A 20,234-nucleotide genomic window follows, 5' to 3' on the forward strand; every position below is an offset into this window, starting at 1 on the left:
CAGGTTCGATTTCTCCGTCCCTCTCCAAGAGTATCCTGCTCTCATGGCAGAGCCTGGAAAGCTACCTATGGCATATTCAATATGCCAAAAACAGTAACAAGTCTCACAATGGAGATGTTACTAGTGCCCACTCGAGCAAATTGATAACAATAGGATGACAGTGCTACAATGCTACTTAAATTAAAAAGTGCAAAACAGGGTCTGGGGTGACAGTACAGCAGGTAGGGTGCTTGGCCTGGTATCCCATATGTACCCCAAGCATGGCCAGGTATGGTTCCTGAGAACAGAACCAGGAGTAAGCTCTGAGGAACACCAGTATGGCCCATAACCATCCCCCAAAGTGTAAATTAACTTTTCTATTCTCTTACATCGCTGTCTGAGAGGGGTGGAGGAATCGAACCAGGGTTGCCTCGTGCAAGGCAAATGCCCTACCTGCTGTGCTATCGCTCCGCCCTCTCTGAAAGCCCAGTAAGCTACTGAGAGTATCCGTACTGAGAGTATCCGGCCCACACAGCAGAGCCTGGCAAGCTACCCGTGACGTACTAGATATGCCAAAAACAGTAACAAGTCTCACAATGGAGACATTACTGGTGCCCGCTAGAGCAAATCGATGAACAATGGGACGACCGTGCTACAGTGCTATTCTCATATATAACACAGCTGACTCAGCTGAACTCTCCTCCTCAATACTGTTTGCATTTTGTCTCCCAAGATCACATAACTTGGTTTTCCTTCTACTTTACTAACTCTTTCTTAATACCCCAAGGCTCAGCACTTGAACCTGTATCTTCACTTATTCCCTTGAAATTTTCATTGTTTAAACATGATATGTACACTGATAAATCATCTCTAGACTCATATGTTTAACATCCAATTGGAAAATTCCATTTACATGTCTCATAACTTACATTTAATTTTCAAAAATTAGTCTCTTGCTTATTTACCCTCATTTCCCCTATATGATCAGATGACATTTTTATCCTTCACGTTTCTAAGATACCAGTCACTGAATACAACCTGACTCCACACAGAGCCCGGTTGGGGTGGGGGCACTACAAGGGACACTTGATCCAGCTATGTGGGATGGACAGATTAATGTGTAGATCTGGCAATGTACTGCTGTTCAAGCCCAGTGGTGATAGAGGTCACCACGGCCATACCTAGTGGTGCTTATAGGCCACGGGCCTACAACCAGCAGTACTTAAAGGATCATGTGGTACTGGGGTTTGAACACTGGAACTCTGATATATCAGGAAAGCAATGCAGCCCTTTGACCTCAGTCATAAAATTTTTTTAATTTTTAGAGCAATATACAGACCCTTAGCAAGTTTGACTGTACCTTTAAAACATTCAGAATCTGACCACGTTTTATTACTGAGGCAAGCCTGGATTACTGCAATAGCCTCTTAACAGGTTTATTTCAAAGTAAACTGAGTGACGAAATTAAACATAAATCAAAACTTGTCATTCCTCTACTCAAAACTACGCCTGGTACAGGTCTTCATTTTACTTGGAGTAAAACTGAAATCTCTTAAGTGGCTCTATAAGGCATGAATAGTGTCAACAACTTACACTCATTTCCATCCATTACCTCCGAACTCTCCTTCACTTAACTGCTATCCACTTACAGAGGTCCCTTGACCATTTTCTCAACCTGGCAGGTATAATTCTATGTCAGAGTTTGAGCTTTTTTCCTTCCCTTAATCCAAAATACTCTTCACCCATGTTTAGTTAACTCCTTTATCTCCTTAAATCACGTTCTTAATGAGGTCTACCTTGAATACAGGTTTATTTGAAATTGCAAGCCTTCTACTATAAACTGTGACTTACTTACTGCCCTTGCTGCCTGATGTGTCCTGCTCAGGGTAGGCATGCTCAGAATGGTACTAGGAGAATGTAATCAGTAGAAATTGGTAGAAAAAACAAGGACAGATGGGTCAGGAACAGAAATGTGACCAAAGCTTTAGAGCCAACAATCACACTATTGTGGTTAAGTCAGAAATCAACCTACATTTTCAACTAAGCAATGGAAGTGACTCTGAAATTACTAACATTTCCCCTCCCCCCCAGTGCTAGAGGCTCACATTTAGGAGCCTTGTACCCTAATCACTGAGTCACATTCATAACCTCAAACTGGTAATTTTTGAGAATTTAAAAGGTAATTCAATATAAACTAAAATCTATTTTCAATTTTTAATAAATACTATCATTTTCTGTTAACCAATAAAAAAGATGCCAACGTTTGAGTATTCTGAGACTATAGCTTTGTTCACTGGTGCTTAAATTGCCATATGAAAATTATCTTTTGTTTTTACTACACAGTTGGATAATACTTGTTTATGATGTTTTCATTCAACCTTTGTGCAAACATTTAAACATACACGTACACTGGCCACGATTTCTACCTCTGAATACCTCAGCATTTTGGATTTTGTATGTGTGTGTGTTTTCACAATTCATCATTGGTATAGGCTCTAACTCATTTTGATATAGTTTATTTTAGAAAGCCAATATAGAGGACAATTACCACTTTTGTTATCTTCTAATTATCTTTTAGTGTCCGTAACATTTGCTCAACTATTTAAATACACTTTGCTACTTAATGCAGTTTCGAAAACTAAATGAACTATACATATAATATTGAACATTATTCTTAATAATAGATGACATCTAAAGCCCTATAATCATTCTTTTTATTTAAAAAGAATCATCATGAATCATCAACACTAGTCACTCTTATAATCACTCTTGTGAATGAGTGACTAGTTTCTACTAAAATACTATTTGAAATATGCAACACCAGTATACCAATGACTTCTCTTCTAATAGAATCAATCCTAAGACATATTAGTACCTGCTGAAACTTTATAATTTCTGTTTGGGTGGTTTGTGAAAGGATGAATATATTAATGAAAATATAGATAGGTATATTAAATGACTATGCGCAAAAAAACATATGTATAAATTTAAGTCACATGTTGCTTAATGAAATTTGAAAAAAAAATACTAAGCAGAAAGAAAAAATAAAAAATAAGGAACTATCATAACTTAAGAAAAAGATTTGCCTCCACTAGATATTAAATCACCCATTTCTGACTTATGTTGTTATAATTTAACCTTTCTGAGTTTTGTCTCTGGAAAAATAAAACAATGAAATGAGAACTTGGAGTTTTCTTCTTCAAACCCCAAAGCTTGCTCCTTTCTATTATTCTTGTCTCTGCTCAAAAGGTAACTTTTAAGAAAGACCTCACTCTGCTTTATTTTTCTTCAGAGTGCTTATTATACTTGAAGCCTGAAAGCATTATTATTTACTTGCTTTACTGTCAAGTCTCTTGCTAAGACATAAATTCTAGTCACAGACCACCATGTTTGTATGATGACTGACACAATTAATTCTTCATAAAAATTCCTGGGAGGGTTAAATAAGGCTCATAACCACAAATATTCGATATTAATTCTTTTTTAGTATTTATTTTAATTACTAAATGATAAAAACACAATATGAATACTATTATTATAAAATTTTAGTCCACTGAAGGCATCTTAAACTTTAATTCACCACAGAATCACCAGGAGAGCCTGTTATTACACAGCTTCCTGGCCTTCTCCTCAGAGGCTCTGATTCAGTACATCTATGGTTAGGTCAAAGAACTCATACTTCTTCGACAGGCCCAGTGACCTCGGTAGGGCCAGGGTCAGCCTCACTGCCTGCTTGTTGCCTCTATCTCAGAATCCTCTTTCCTCCCCAGTTGCCCCTGGCTTTGCGGGTCCAGGCGGGGAGGGTGGGGAGCTGTCCAGTGCTAGCACACCTTCTGGCCCTCAGTGGACTTGGCCAGCGCCCAGCCAGGGATGGGCCCTGGCAGCTCCCGGCCGGAGAGTGCCTCTCCCCTCTGCCACCCGCACCAGGTTGTTGGTGGGGGGACCCCAAAGCCATTCTGGGAAGGGCTCCAGAGGAACTTCCAGCCTAGGTTGGCAGCCCCCCGACCCCCGCCCTCTGGGCCACCTCAAGAAGTACAGTCTAACCGCAGGCTCCGAGCTTGCCCTCTGCCTGCTTTCCCGCCCCCAGTCCCATCCCCCCTAGCCTGGTCCATGTTTCTTTGGCTCTTGGTTTTCTTTCCAGATTGGGGGTTCCCGAGAGGGCTCCCAGGGGAGTGGTAATGGGTGCTTCCCTTGTGGGCAGCTGCAGGTCCCAGGCTTCTCCTCCCTCTCTGGCAGGGCCCTATCCCGGGCAGGGGACCTGGGGCTGGGAGAGTCCAGCCGTCCAGCTGCCCCCTTCCCAGTTTGAATAAATAAATTCAATAAACCTGTCCACCCCCCTCTTTGGCGGGGGTGAACTTTTTTAAAAATAAAAAAAAAAAACTCATACTTCTAATAAATTCCCAAGTGGTGTTACTGCTCAAAGATGCTGGTCATCTTCTGCGCTTCGAACAGCAAGTGTAGGTGGCAAAGATCTTTAAAATAGTTAATATCAGGCTGGACTGATAGCACAGTGGGTAGGGCGTCTGCCTTGCACGTGGCCGACCCAGGTTCGATTCCCAGCATCCCATATAGTCCCCAGAGCACCGCCAGGAGTAATTCCTGAGTGCAAAGCCAGGAGTAACTCCTGTGCATCGAAAGGTGTGACCCAAAAAGCAAAACAAAACAAACAAACAAAAACCAGTTAATATCAACATACTGAGTTCTCTGTACCTTAATTATTTGTAGACTTGGGGCATGGTATAGTATAGTGGCTAGGGTACATGTCTTGAACACAACAAACCTAGGTTCAATCCCTGGCACTCTATATGGTTTCCTGCGACCCCCAGGAGTGATCCTTGAACACAGAACCATGAGTGAGCTCTGAGTATTCTGGATGTGGCCAACAGCCAAAAAAAATTTGTGTATTTAACTTTGTTCAAAAACACTAGTTGAGTACTTAAATATTACCATCTTCAAATAAAGATTACCACACAGAATTACCAAGTCTCTTCTTAATCATTACATATTACTATTACTTGGGGGACCACATGTGGTGCTGGGACTCACAGTTAAGCTGGGGTCAGTTGTGTGAAAGCCAAATGACTTAAATCCTGTGCTGTCTCTCAGATCCTACAACACTCAGATTCTTTTTTTTTTAAAAGAGATTTAGTGTTTTTCTTTATTATAGCATTTTGACTAAAAAATCCCCCCATTGGCTCTTCTCTTACAATAACATCAGCAATGACCTTGGCATTTAGGTTTTAGGTTTCATTTAGCATAAAACCTAAAACTTTCAAAAGGTCTTTTCTCCTCACTTTGCTGGTAGGTAGTAACCCAATTTATATCTATAGTTAAAGTAACTACAAATGGTCAGACATCTGTAAATAAACCTTCTTTTCTCTAATTCCTGCAATTCTAATTTTTTGAAACAAATGTCCTTTTAGTTCTTCAGTCCTATTATGTTGTTCTAAAAACAGGGCTGAAATTTTGAAAGGGGAAAATTACACCTTTCCCCCATTTTCTCTAATGGAGGGCTTTAAACAAATTTGTAAAATATTTATTTAAAAAATGTTTTCAATTGAATCACCATGATACAGTTACAAAGTCTTCATGTTTGAGTTTCAGTCACACAATGATCAAACACCCATCCCTCCACCAGTGCACATTCCCCACCACCAATATCCCCAGTGTATCCTCTGCCCTTTCCAACCCACCCCCTGCCTCCATCGCACACAATTTCCCCCATACTCTCTCTCTACTTTTAGGCATTATGGTTTGCAATACAGATACTGAGAGGTTATCATGTTTGGTCCTTTACCTACTTTCAGCACACATGTCACATTCTGAACGATTCCTCCAACCATCATTGTCTTAGTGATCCCTTCTCTATTTAGCTGCCTTCTCCCCTAGCTCATGAGTCAGGCTTCCAACTATGGGGAAATATTCCTGGCCCTTGTGTCTACTGTCCTTGGGTGTCAGTCTCATATGATGCTATTTTATATTCCACAAATGAGCAGTCATTCTATGTCTGTCCCTCTCTGACTCATTTCACTTAGCATGATACTCTCCATGTCCATCCACTTACAAGCAAATTTCTTGACTTTATCTTTCCTAACACTTACACAGTATTCCATTGTGTAGGTAAACCAAAGTGTAGATGTACCAAAATTTCTTTAACTAGTCATCTGTTCTTGGGCATTCGAATTGTTTCCAGATTCTGGCTATTGTGAACAGTGCTGCAATGAACATAGGTGCAGATATTATTTCTACCATGCTTTTTTTGTATCCTCGGGATCTATTCCCAGAATTGGTATTGCGGGGTCATATGGAAGCTCAATTTCTAGTTTTGAAGGAATGCCCATATTGTTTTCCAAAGAGGCTGGACCAGTCGACATTCCCACCAACAACACTCAGATTCTTAAAGTGGTTTCTAACCACAAAAAAAGTTAATGAATATACTATAGAATTCACATTTTAGCTGCTGAAACAAAATACTTTGTTCTTAGTTTAAGTGAAAAGGCTTTCATTTTATGTCACAACTGGGCTGGAGCGATAGCACAGAGGTTGGGCTTTCGCCTTTCACGCGGCTGACCGGTGTTGGATTCCTCTTCCCCTCTCGGAGAGCCCAGCAAGCTACTGAGAGTATGGAGCCCGCACGGCAGAGCCTGGCAAGCTACCCATGCGTACTGGATATGCCAAAAACAGTAACAATAAGTCTCTAATGAGATCGTTACTGGTGCCCACCCGAACAAATCGATGAGCAACAGGATGACAGTGACAGATTTATACAACCAACAGACAATACAATGCAAGCAACTTCTAAAAGTTTTCCAGAACTTTACATACAATATACAGCTGCCTTTCATCTACAACTGTCAATTTCCCACCCAGTCCAGTCTTTCTTTCCCTCTCCCTCTCTGAAACCTGAAGTTTTTTACACTTTGTAATGTTTAACACTGACTACATTCCCTTCGATGTACCTATCACTGCATCTGAATCTCTAAAATACAATAAAACAAGAAATTAGCCATTTATTTATTTAAAATAATATTGAGCACTGAAGTGGTAAGGAATGACAGCCTTAATATGTGATATCAGATGATTATCTTGGAAAAGCTGAGTTTTAAAGGAAGAGTAATGGTCACCCAGACATATAGGAGAAATGAATTTCAGCAGATTACTTTAACCTATGTATCGATGTGTAGGAAATCGAAGAGGAAGAGGCAAGCAGACAGGCACTGTTAACAACTAATGATTCTAATTTATGCTGCAAAGCAACAAGGTGTTTCTAAGAAATTGGAGTTAGCATGAAGAACGAGTGACAAAGCACCAAGCTTTTTCAAATGATCAGCACTCTGAATAACAGCAGTGGCTCTGGAGAGACATGATAAGGGTATAAATAAGAATAGTGAAAGGGGAGGGAGTCTATGTGGAGACAGATTGTAGTAGTAGTAAAGACACCAGATGTGTAGTAATGGTAAAGAGAATCAAGTGTGGTAAAGAGAATCATGTGTGTATCATATTTCCTGCTTGAACACTGAGTGTTCACAACCCACTCATTCATTTGTAGTAGACTGAGTTCACATAGTTTTAGGACAACCAAGTGGACAGCTGGGAAGATTCTGAAGCTCAGAAGAAAGGATTCTGACCCCAAAAAAGAAAAGAATAGAGAGACATCTCTATAGGTAACCAATGTTTCAAAGTAGTTGAATTCACTAAGGAGGAAAAATATATATCCAAAAGTACATATAGTCATTCTCTTTGTACCATGAGAAGTGTTGCTTGCAAAGTTCCAAGTTCATAATATTTACCACTCCTATTGATTATGTACAACACTGAATTATAGACTACAATAAATATGTGTGTGCCCATTCATTTCCTTATGCTTGGTTATTAAAATTATCTTACAGACACATAACCATGGTTAATGTGGATTTAGCTCTAGTACTGTGATGACCATTTATAGCTAACGCTCATAAATGATGCTTTGTTTTATTCCTCTTCCTATTCTTTGGAAGTTGCTGCAATGACCAGGGGTCACTCACAGTCACGGAGCTCATATACTTAGTTTTCTTAAATTTAGCTTTTTTTGTTGAGGTTCTTTGATTTACAATACTGTTAATGTTTCCCATGTACATAATTCCAACATCACAGCTATCACCAGCGTACCAACCTTCCTCTCCAGGAACCCCAATGGTCCTTTTTTTTATAATAAATTTATTTATTTTTAATTAATGAATCACCATGAGTTACGGATTTGTGCTTATGCTTCCCTCATACAAAGTTCGGGAACCCATCCCTTCACCAGTGCCCAATGGTCCTTTTTAACCCCCATCCCTAGCAAAACTCTGTGTGATCATTTCTTCCATTGTGTTGATCCTTTGTGTTACCCTGCTGTGTATCTTTAAAAGTCCCACAAGTGAGAGGTCATTCTGTATCTATCCCTGTCCTTCTGACTCTAATTCCATCTATGATGCTGCAGCAAATTAATGATTTTGTACATTCTTAGAGCTGCAGAGTATACAATTGTGTATATATACCACAACGTCTCGATCCATTCATCCATAGTTGGGCATCTGGGTTCCCCTATCTTGGCTATTGTACTAAGCACTGTGATGAACATAGATGTGCATATATCCTTTCAAATTAATGTCTTTGAGATTTGGGGACAGATGCCAAGAAGGGGTGTGATGGGTCACATGGGACTTCGATTCCTATTTTTTTTTGAGAGCTCTCCACATTGCTTTCCACAGAGGCTGATACTGACAACATTCCCACCAGCAGTGTATGACGGTTCCTTTCTCACCACAACCCCACCACAACTGGCTATCTCCACACTTTTTGACATGTACTTTTATTACTGGTATGAGATATCTCAAGAGTTTTGATTTGCATTTCTATAATCATTAATGATCATTATGCCTTGTTGGCCATCCATTTATCTTCTTTAGGAAAAGTATTCACCTCCTAGTCCCATTTTTGGAAGAGTTCATTGTTGTTGTTGTTTTTTTCGTGTTAAGTTCTGTGAGTGCATTATAGATCTTATTACTAGCTTTTATCTAATGTATTGTATGCAATTATTTTCTACATTCAATAGGGTGCTTATAGCCTGCTTTTCTTTTACTGTGCAAAAGGCTTTTTAATTTGATGCCCATAATCTGGGGCTTAATTTAGGACTCTCAAATCTGTCCACTGTTCTGCAAGTCAATCTTTATTCTAGTATTCCATGAAGTTTTTATTGTTATAGCTTTGTGATATAGTTCAAAACCAGAAAATACAATGTCTATCTTTTTTTCCTTCTTAGTATTTCTTTGGCTATTTAGTTTTATGGTTCCATGCAAATTTTAATAGCTTATCCCAAGTCTTTGAAACATGTCAAAATTTTAATGGGGATTGCACCGAATCTGTAGAATGCTTTGGTTATTTTGAGAATGTTAATTCCTCCAATTTATAAATAGGAAATATCCTTCCATTTCCTTATGTTCTCTTCTATTTATCTTAGCAGTGATTTATAGTTTTCACTGTTTTATTCTTTCACTTCCTTTGTTGATTCCTAGGTATTTGATGTTTTAGAGAACTTCTTTGGAAAGAATAGTCTTTTAAGTTTTCTTTTGATTTAGTTCATTATTTAGGTACAGGAATAGGTACATAAATGCCAATTTTTTCTTTATCAATTTTGTAACTTGACATTTTGCTGTATTTATTAATTCTAAGAGTTTAATTTTTTGGGGGGGTAAACCTTAAGGTTTTCAATGAACAGTATCATATTGTTTGTAAATAGTGATTTTCTAATTTGGATTCCTTTGATAATTTTTCCTAACTGCTATAGTGAAGACTTCCAAAACTATGTTGTATAAGAGTGGTGACAATGGACATCCTTGCCTTGTGCCTCATCTCAGGGGGGCCTTTCAGTTTTTCACCATTAAGTATGATATTGGTTGTGGTACTTTATGTGGCCATTACTATCTTTAAGCATGTTCTTTTTATCCCTAATTTTTTTAAGGGTTTTTTTTTTTATCATATTGGATATTGGATCCTGCCAAAAGTTCTCCTTACTTCAACTGATATGACTATATGATTTTTATCTTTTTTTTGTTGCTATGATGCTATTACACTAATTGATCTGCATATACTGAACTATCCTTGCATCTCTGGTATGAATCTCATTTAATCATTTGTAACTCTTCTGATATAATGCCGTATTCAGTTCATTAGAATTTTGTTTAGTATCCTTTCATCAATGTTCATCAGGGATATTGATCTATAGATTTCTTTTCTTTTCTTTTATTTTCTTTTTTTTTACTTTTTGGGTTACTCCTGCCTCTGCACTCAGGAATTACTCCTGGTGGTGCTCAGGGGACCCTATGGGATACCAGGGATTGAACCCAGGTTGGCCACATGCAAGGCAAATGCCCTACCTGCTGTACTATCACTTTGGCCCTGGTCTATAAATTTATCAGTACTGTTTCTGTCTTCTTAGCCACAACGGTCTTACATTTGCTTCATATAAGTTATTCAGTAGGATTTTTATTTCCTTGATATTTTGGAAGAACTTGTGCAGTATGGGCATTAAGTTTTCTTTGAAGTTTCAGCAGAACAAATCAGTGAATACATCTGGACTTGGACTTTTGTTCTTGGAGAGATTTTTAATTATTGTTTCAACTTCTTTACTTAAGATTGGTTTATTCAGGTTTTCTGTTTTCTCTTGGATCAATCTTGGTAATTCTAATGATTCTTAGAATTCACCCATTTCTTTTAGAAATTCTTGAGCTTAGAGGCATATTTCATGATAACCTCATGATTTAAAAATAAAAATTCTGAGGTGTCTGTTGTAGTTTGTCATCTCTGTTCTTATTCTGGTTTTCTTTTATTCTTAGTGAATTGGGCTAAGGGTTAGTCAAATCTTATGTACTCTTTTAAATACCCAACTCTTGGTTTTCATATTATTTTCTGTTTATCACTGATTGACATTATTTTTTATTATCTGCTACCTTCTACTTGGGTTTATGATTCATTTGTTGTTTTTTCCCTAATTTCTCTAACTCTAGGTCAAATCATTAATTTTAGCCCCTTCTTTCTTTCTTTTTTTTTTTTTTTTTTTTGCTTTTTGGGTCACACCCAGCGATGCTCAGGGGTTACTCCCGGCTTTGCACTCAGGAATTACTCCTGGCGGTGCTTGGGGGACCATATGGGATGCCGGGGATCGAACCCGGGTCGGCTGCGTGCAAGGCAAACGCCCTACCCGCTGTGCTATCGCTCCGGCCCCAGCCCCTTTTTTCTTCCTTGTGTGCTACTGAATAGCTTTAAGCTTTCCATGTGGCACTGCTTTTGCTATGTCCTACAGGTTCTGATAGTTGGTGTCTACATTTTTATTTCGAGGAATAAGAAAATAAGGAAATCTTTCGATTTCTTCTTTGACTTCCTCTTTGATCCAGCTACTATATGGAGTTTAGTTTCCAGGTAATTTTTTTTTTTGACACTTTGATTTCAATGTTTGTGTCTTTGTGGTTTGAGAAGACACATAGTATGATTTTTATATTTTGGACATTCAAGTTGTGTCCTATGACGTGCTCTATCTTGGAGAATGTACCATGTGCAGTGGAGAATGTATATTTATTTTACGAGGTCTGGAGGGTTCTGACTGTTTATTAGATTCAGTTCTTCCAGTTCTTCATTTAGGGTCTTTGCTTCTTTAGTCAAGTTTTGCTTGATTGATCTGTCCAATGATGAGAATGGTATACTGAAGTCTCAATTACTATCTTTGCCGTCATCAATATATTTTCTCAGGTATATCAGCAGTTAACATGTAAATTTTCTTGCCATACATCTGTGCATATATGTTGATAAGTAATAGCCTTCATTACCCTAAGCAAGTATGTAATGTTTTTTCCTATCTTCTATCATGCTCTTTAGTTTGAAAGCTATTTGGTTTGAAATAAGTATGACTATCCTGCTTTTTCCTGTCTGGCATTAGCCTGTATATCTGTCTTCCAACCACTGACTATGGGCCTGTGTTTATCATGGGAGTTTTAAGTATGTCTGCTGTAAATAACAGAAGGTTAGGTTTTGTTTCCTAGTCCATTCTGCTACTCTCTGTTATTTCATGGTGGGGGGAGTTAAGTCCATTGACATTTAGAGAAATAATTGATATGAAAAGATTTATTGCTATGTCTGTATGAGTAGTTTAGTTACTTAAGCTATATGATATTTTTCTTTTTCTATGTGGCATTTTAGTGTCAGTGCCAGGACTGGGTTAGATTTCAAATATGACCGAAACTGCTGTTTGAGAATGTTTTTATATCCCTCTACAACTCTGAGAGATAACCTTGCTGGAAGAGGAGGATTCTTGGCTGGAAATTCTTTTCCTTCAAGAATTTGTATATGCTGTTCCCTTCTTTTCTGTTATGTAGTTTTGCTGGAGAAAACTGCTGTAAATCTAATTCCCCTTCACCCCTACCCAATATATGAGGTATTAATATTATCTTGTGGGTATAAGAAGTCCGACTCCATCTCTGGTTCTTGTCATCTGATTACAAAATGTCTCAATATAGTTTTGTTTGGGTTTACTCTGCTTGGTATTCTCTGGGACTTTTGTATCTGTGCTCCCATTTCCCTCTGCAGGTTGGGAAAATCCTTCAATTATTTCTTCAACTAGTATTATTTCTCTCCCTCTGTTGTCTCCTGGAATTCCTATGATACTGAAATTGTTCCTTTTGGCACTGTCAATAATTTCTCTTATAATCTCATTTTTCCTTGCTATCTTTTCGATTTCCTATTCTTTTTGGCTGGATTTGTTTACTGTATCTTCAACTATACTAATTCACTTTTTAGATTCATTCATATTGCATCTAAGGCTTATCATTCTAAAGGCCAATCCTGACACTCGTTAAAAAATAAACACATCTATCTTAGTTACAATCCTTTTGTGTTTCTCTTTACAACATTTGCTACTATTTAACACAGACCCAGGTTTTATCCCGGGCAACACCTGGGAGTGACCTACAAGCACAAAACCAAAATAACCTACACATAATTAAGTGTGGTCAAAAAAGAAAAACAAACAAGCCCAGACCTCAATGGAAAATCCACCAACTCCTCTAGAGTTAGGAGTATGTGCAAGTTTAGCAATGACCTATGTGATATTATTCTATTTTTATTGTGGTAAAATACAGAATATTTAAGAAAAATTTTCCATTTCGCAAATGATTCTATGTTGCATCCCTGTTTAAAGCTTCATATTTAAAATTAAGTAATTCCAACAAAAGGGGGATAGTTGAAATGGAGCATTAAAGGAAAAATAAAAAAAAGATACCACATTATCTTAGTTGATACAAATCCATGGAATTTAATGTGGAATACAGATCTGTGAATTATCTGTTGTGAGGTTTGGCAAATGACTTGTTTTTGTCTCCACACTCATTCCAAAACAATCTCTAAATCTCTCTCACATCACATCAACAAAAACTTGATTCAATTCTACTGTAAACCTTGAATGAAATAAGTAGGTATCTACTCTGATATACATTATAGGCATTAAAACAGAATACTAGAATTACATTCGCTGAAATAGGAAAATTAACGTTTTGTTGATAGGAATACTAAAAGTACGTGGAATCCTGCATAAATGGCTATAAAAATGGCTCTTCCTCTCTGATATAATTAGAAAGAAACCTGTTAGGAGTTCCACCGCATAATATTGCTTGAATCTGAATATGTTTCAGAATCACCTGGAGAGCTTGTTAAACAAAGATTGCCATGGCCAACCCCGACTTTCTGATTCAGTCGTTCTGGGTAGAGCCTGATAATTTGTACTTCTAACATGTTCCCAGGTAATGAGAAGAAGGTTGATGGATTAGTTGAAGAATACAAAATTTTGATTATACAGGAGGAATAAGTTCTGTACAGCATAGTCTATGAAACTATATAACTATAATTAACAATACTATTGCTTTATACTTAAAACTTGCTAAGATTATAGCTTTTAAGTGTTTATTTTATTAAATCACTGTGATTTACAGTTATTCACAGTTGGGTTTTATACATACAATGTTCCAGCACCAATCTAGCCACCAGTGTCAACCTCTCTCCACCAATGTTCCCAGGTTCCCTCTCTTACCCCACTACCTAACCCCCTCGGCCTGCCATACTGACAGTCACCTTTCTAAATTTGGTTGTTGAAGTTTGGGTCTCATGATTTCAGTACTGTCAACTGAAATTGGTTTAGATATTTTGCTCTATCATTCCTCAACACCACCAATGTACCCAAATCCCCTTGTCCCATTGCCCCCACTCCTCATTTGCTTCTCAGCAGGTTCTTTCCTTCTCTTCCCTATACTCTGAAGCCAAGTCATCCATCCCCCCTTAAATCATTGCATTTCCTCATCCAATTATTCTAAATACCACATATAACTGATATCATCTTGTGCTTTTAACTATAAAAATTAGAATAATAAGAGAACAGAAGGTAACTTTTGGTAGTGATAGCTAAGTTTATGGCATGGAAGGGATGGCGATGAGTTCAATATTTGCACTGAACTCATTAAATTATATTCATCAAATATGTACATCTCTTTGTATATATATATGATACCTCAATAAAAGTGATTTGATAAAAACAAACAATGAGCTGCATACCCTATATCACTTCAAAGTATATTTTTAAATCCTAAATAGTTCATTTTGGTGTGGCGGCATCTTTCGAGAAGTGGTCAGGAGCCCCAGGAGCTCACCCGTGAATCCTCAGATATCCAGACCAGCTGCTTAAAGCAAGTGGCCTTGCAGTGACAGGGATTACTTAGGTTACTCTGGTGATATGTGTTTAGGGACTTCCAGGGCTCTATGTACCTGGTGATGCTTGGGAACCTCCAGGGCCACACCTGCTGGTGCTAAGGAGTCCACCAGGGATGCATGTGTGATCCTTCAGGGGAATTTATGTTGGGTGATATGCACCCTAATCTCTGTACTATCTCCTGTCTCCTCAAATAGCCCTCTTAAAAGCTGTAACCAACAATAAAGGTTTTAAATTCTGAAACATTTTTAAATCAGATGAAAGCCAATGATTATGATAAACATAAGAAAAATTTCTTTCCGATGGTATCCCAATGTTAAGTTCAAATTTAACTTACTTAAATTTGAACTTAATTCTTAGAATACTCATTGTGTTAAAAATTAAGATATAAAGATGGTAGTTTAAAAAGAGGAAATGTAACCAGTAACTTATAATAGGCAGATGAAAGAAAGAAATACTCACATGTATGAAGGCATTCTGTCACCGTAGTTGGCTTGATCAGATAGCCTTTGCAGATATAGCAGGTGATATAAGGATTGAAATCTTTCACCAAGTGTTTCCTTTGAGTAGCCATTCGTGGTTAGCTAGGACTGGCTTCAGTAGTTCAGGCAAAGAGGGATATTATATGGATAAAGGTCTGATCCCAGGAGTTGGTGTGGCGTTCCCAACTGGGCATCCAGAGGCATAAGAACAAACATCCAGTTTTATCATGAGATCGCTGCTCATCACTTCTTTTGGTGGTTCTGCTTTTCCATATCTGTTTTCATAAGTGAAAAAAAGTGGGACAATTGTTGTCAAATTGCTCATATTATACTAATACCATTATATCAACAGCAAGTGTTACTAGTTCCAAATTAAGCAAAGAGTTGAACAGAAAACTTCCCCCACTATCAGAATCATTTTAAAACCTGTCTATTTAATTCAAAATGACAAATCAATCTCATTCTGAAGCTTCAAATATCACCTTTACACAAGTGATACCCAAAGCCATGTACTCCCATTTTGTCTTTACTTTTCTGATATTTTTTCCTGTTGTTTGGGGTGCTGGGGGGCACACCAGGCAGTGCTCAGGGATCCCTCCTGGCCAGACTGAGGACTATAGGTGGTGCCAGGGATTAAAGCCAGGCCAAATGTGTACAAAGCAAACACCCTACCCACTGTACTATCATAAAAAGCCTCTGATTTTTTTAAAAAAAATTTATTGGTCTGATTACTCTACTGGGGTTCCCTACAGATAAAAATGAAAAGACTCACAACGTAAGCCATTGTCCTCACCTATCAGAATGCTCCATCTCTATTCTGTACCGGAAATCCAGTCATCACTACAAACAAATTGGTGTCTTCCTACGTTCCATCCATTCACCCAACTTGTGTACCACCCATCCACTAGCAGCTCATTTTACTTTCTGCTGGTTATATTTCACTTTAACTGGGGCCCTCCTCTCAAAGAATGTGTCTTCTCTTTGAGACAAAAAAGTTTCAGTTTCTTTGCCTGTCACATGAGACCCTCCACAGGCTGCCCTTCAAGTACTTTCCTTCCTGCACACTGAAGGAAGTTTGCTCTGCACACTCTTTGCCTTCTACCCAGCAAGCCCTTTCTCTATCTACATTCTACAAGGCCCTTCTCCAGTATTATCCTCAGTGTAATCTCTTCTAATTTTTAACCTACACTTCACTTTTGTGGTGTCTTCCTCCATATCTTGAATCTTTGGTCACATTAGTAGACCTGCATACTAGGCAAAACATAACCTAAGCAATATTGCTTATCCTCTCCAAGCCCCAGTTTCTTAACTGTAGAATGAAAATAACAGAATCAGGTTCCTAGAGCAGTGAGAATTAAACGAGACACTCTACAAACAAAAGCAGCACACAGTAAAAATGGAATGCTATTAATTCCCCCACCCCAGAGAAGTTTAGAAGTTTAGCAAAGTTAGCTTGTGACCCTCCACCCCCCCCCCAAAAAAAGTGTTTCAAAGACTTCTCACAACAAATTGCGCCCCCTTAGAAAACAACGGGGGGGGGGAGGTGCTGATTTCTTATGTTAATTCAATGAGTGTGAACTTGTGTTTCTCCAGCTAACTTGTGCAAAGGAAACCGTCAGTCATCCCACTAATAATACATTCGGGGCGTCAGCATCCTATCATCTCGAAAATCGTCCCTTCTTGAAGGTCAAACAGAAGATGAATTAGTCAGGGGGTGCGAGTTCAGGTCCCTGGCCCCCAAAGGCCCCTCTGCAAGACACTGAACTGCATATTCGAGCCTGGGATCTGGGTTTCCTCCCATCCGCTGGAATTAACGGCCACAGGTTTGCTGAGCAGCTACAAAGTCAGGAAAAGTCCTCGGACAGAGAGAGTTGGCACAGTCCCGACCTGGAGGGAGGGCTCGAGACTTCCAAGTCACAGTGTCCTGTCACCAGGGCAGGTTTCAAAGGAAGCAAGTACTTGCAGAGAGCGAGTGGGCACGGGAGGGAACTTTTCCGCGTCCTCCGGCCAGGACCCGGGGCGCGGCTCGGGCCCGGGCAGTTCCCGCTCAGTCCGCCGCGCCCGGTCGGCAGGTGCGCGGGCCCGGGCCGGGGCTCGGCCGCGGGGCAGGCGCCGCCGCTCCCGGGTGCCGGTGCACGCAGCCCGCCGCCCGCTCCCGCTCCCGTCCCGCCCCGCGGGCAGCAGGGCAGCCCGGGACCTCACACGACCACCCCCAGGGTGGCAGGGCGTGGGGGGGGCGCTTTCTGGCCCCAGGCTGGACGGGAGCGACCGCGGCAGGTGCCTGGACGCGCCGCGCCCGCGGCGGGCGCAAAGTTGGGCGGGGAGCCTTGGGGTCCTGGCCTCCCGCCCCCCGGCCACGCTCCAAACCTCCAGGCACCTACCCCGCGGCCGCCACCTCCTCCGCCTCCGCTCCGCGCCCGCCAGCGCGCCGGCCTCCCAGGGAAGGAAAGTGAAAGAGAAACAGCGCCCGCCGCGGCCTGGCCGGTCCCCGCGCCCCGTCCGCCCTCCCCCTGCAGGCGGGAGCGCGCCGGCTCCGCGGGGCCACTCGGCGCGGGCCCGATAGGGCGCGGCGGGCCTCGGGGCCCTGAGCGGGCACCGCCTCCAAGGGCAACTCCACCCCCTCGTAACCGCCAGCGCGCCGGCCGGCCCGCCCCGGCCCCGCCCCCGGCGCCACGCCCGCAGGCCACGCCCCTCACCGGCCCGCCCGCCCGCCCGCCAGCCCGTCCGCCCGCGCTCCCCGCAGGTGGCGCGGCTGCCCTGCCCTCCCTGCCTCCCGGGAGCCGGGCGCTAGTGTGGTACTACATTGTAGCTTTGCCAGATTTAATCTCGGTTCTTCTTCCTCATCATTAACCCCTCCAGGCTGTTTTCATCATAACAATTTTTCCTGATGGATTTAAAACCTACACTCAATATCGAGATCGTTGAAACACAGAAATGTTTCATAAAACTGGAACCGCGTCGTTGCCCAGCCAGTCCCACCTGGGCTGTAGACACAGGCAAATGAAGGGATTCTTCGACTTGCAATTTACTTGAAAATCGCTAACTGGTCGGGCCTGAATGATAGTACAGCGGGTAGGGCGTCTGCACTGCAAATGGTCCCCTGAGTACAGCCAGGAGTGATCCCTGAGCACAGCGCCAGGGGTAAGCCCTGAACACCCAAAAACAAAACGAAAAAAAGTAATGAATTGGTTACCGTAGAGGGGTCCAGAGATCATGATCCTTGACTACTGTAAGAGCAGGAGGAAATGGTATAGCAGTGGGTTGAAAAAAGGTTTCTGCTGTTTTAAAGGTTCAGGACATCATCACTACTCCCACCCAATCAAAAATGTATCTTCTCTAGTGGGTTTTGAGTTCTATGAAAACATTCATCGCAATAAAAACAATGGAGGTGGTACTCAAATGTTGAGAGTTCTCTTTTTCTAGTGTGCTCCACAAACACAATTTTCTACTATGATCACTATTATTGCTAAATAATAATTAGCCTCAGTGCTTTGCTTCTTGAATGACTGCAATTGAATAATCCTAGGGGTAGCAGGTAAATCAATGTGGCCTTCATAAGTGAACTAAAAATTAAAAGCCCCTAAAGGGAAACATACTTTTGTGTATGAAAAAGAAGAAAATATGTAATTACATCATCTTTGCTTTTTCTAGAAGTGAGAGCAGTGATGACTAAGGAGCTGGCAATAATGAGTAGAGGGGATTAATCAAAGTGTTGAAAGGGATCCTGGTAGTGCACTTTTAGGAAATACTAATAATAAAATGTAGCAGAGATTTCCTAGAATTGAAGCAGCCCACAGGCATGAAGACCATATCCCTCTGACACGCAAATCCTGAGCTCTTTGGAAAGGAGAAACTGAGTCACCACTCTGATGCAGAAATCTAAGGCCACACCTAGATAAGGATGAATCCCTCAGAAAAGAAGTAGCCACAGAAGAATCCATGAGATTACAAGAAGACTGTCAACAGCACAAGGCTTTCCAAGGCAACCAGGTTAACTTTACGAATGCAAACCTCCAGGAAAAACCCATTTGGAAGAACTGCACAAAATACCCTTCCGAAAGCCATCTGGGGTTTGATCTTCAAGCCATGTTCTCCCTTGAACACATAGCTCCCTTGCTTGTCTGTTTCTCTGTGTGCCTTTTTCTACTCTGGAGAAGCCTGTGTTCTCTCCGTTTCTCTCCCCTCACATCTTTCTAAATAAAGTTTCAATAAAAACTTTCTTGCTTCACCATTTCACCTCCTCCTGATATTCTTGTGAGGGAAAGGCAACAGATTCAAAATGTCTGTGCTGAGGTTGGGACCGATCTGATGGAGGCCAGCACTTCTCTGCGAGATGATGGCAGAGGTGGGTTGAGCAGAGAAATGGGAACTCTTCCCTCGACTTCACCTCCCAGGCTCCGCACTTGACTGAGTCACTGGCAGCAAATTTTCTAAATCTACAAATAAAAGATATTATTGTATGTCCCACAACATGTGCAAAATGACTAGTACTTTTCTATTTTGCATCTGAAGCTATTTCACACATTTTAAAAGACTAACAGTCAATGAGTACCAGGAGTTTAACTGTGATGGGTAGTCAACGGCAGGTGGGATTTATCTGTACTCCCTGAGGAAATAAGTTAAGGCTAGACACTGGGAGGGTTTATATGAACAATGAGGGGAGGGATCATGAATATGCTACAGAGCTGAAACTGAACATAAATGAGGAAGTGAGATTGTGTTAACTGAAACTGCAAATAGAGTGTTGGAGTGATAGTACAGACGGTGTTTGCCTTGCATGCAGCCTATGGCCTACCTGGGTTCAATCCCTGGCACCCCATATGGTCCCCTGAACACCACCAGGACTAGTATCTCTGCGTGCACAGAGCCAGAGGTAACCCCTGAGCATTTCCAGTGTGATCCGGAAAGAAAAAAAAAACCTGCAAATAGTAGATTTAAGTGTGGGGCTGGGAGATTACAACCTTTGCAAAGCCATCTGTACTTTGTGGTCTTAGAGGCAATATTCC

The 20,234-nt window shown here is 40.7% G+C and overlaps 1 protein-coding gene across 4 annotated transcripts in view; it reads right to left on the reverse strand.

Annotated features, from left to right (window-relative positions):
* Positions 1–20,234, reverse strand: part of PCGF5 (polycomb group ring finger 5) — a 110,377-nt gene that overhangs the window by 40,133 nt on the left and 50,010 nt on the right. For 2 of the 4 annotated variants that reach the window (XM_055118925.1, XM_055118926.1), the window contains exon 2: positions 15,209–15,503. In XM_055118925.1, the coding sequence (XP_054974900.1) occupies positions 15,209–15,320 (112 nt within the window). In that variant the 5' untranslated portion in view covers positions 15,321–15,503. Of the gene's footprint in view, positions 1–15,208; positions 15,504–17,609; positions 17,860–20,234 lie in introns of those variants that run through there. The other 2 variants (XM_055118927.1, XM_055118924.1) reach the window with 2 other exon arrangements.

Source organism: Sorex araneus, chromosome 11, assembly GCF_027595985.1.
Source record: "Sorex araneus isolate mSorAra2 chromosome 11, mSorAra2.pri, whole genome shotgun sequence".
Classification (NCBI taxonomy): domain Eukaryota; kingdom Metazoa; phylum Chordata; class Mammalia; order Eulipotyphla; family Soricidae; genus Sorex; species Sorex araneus.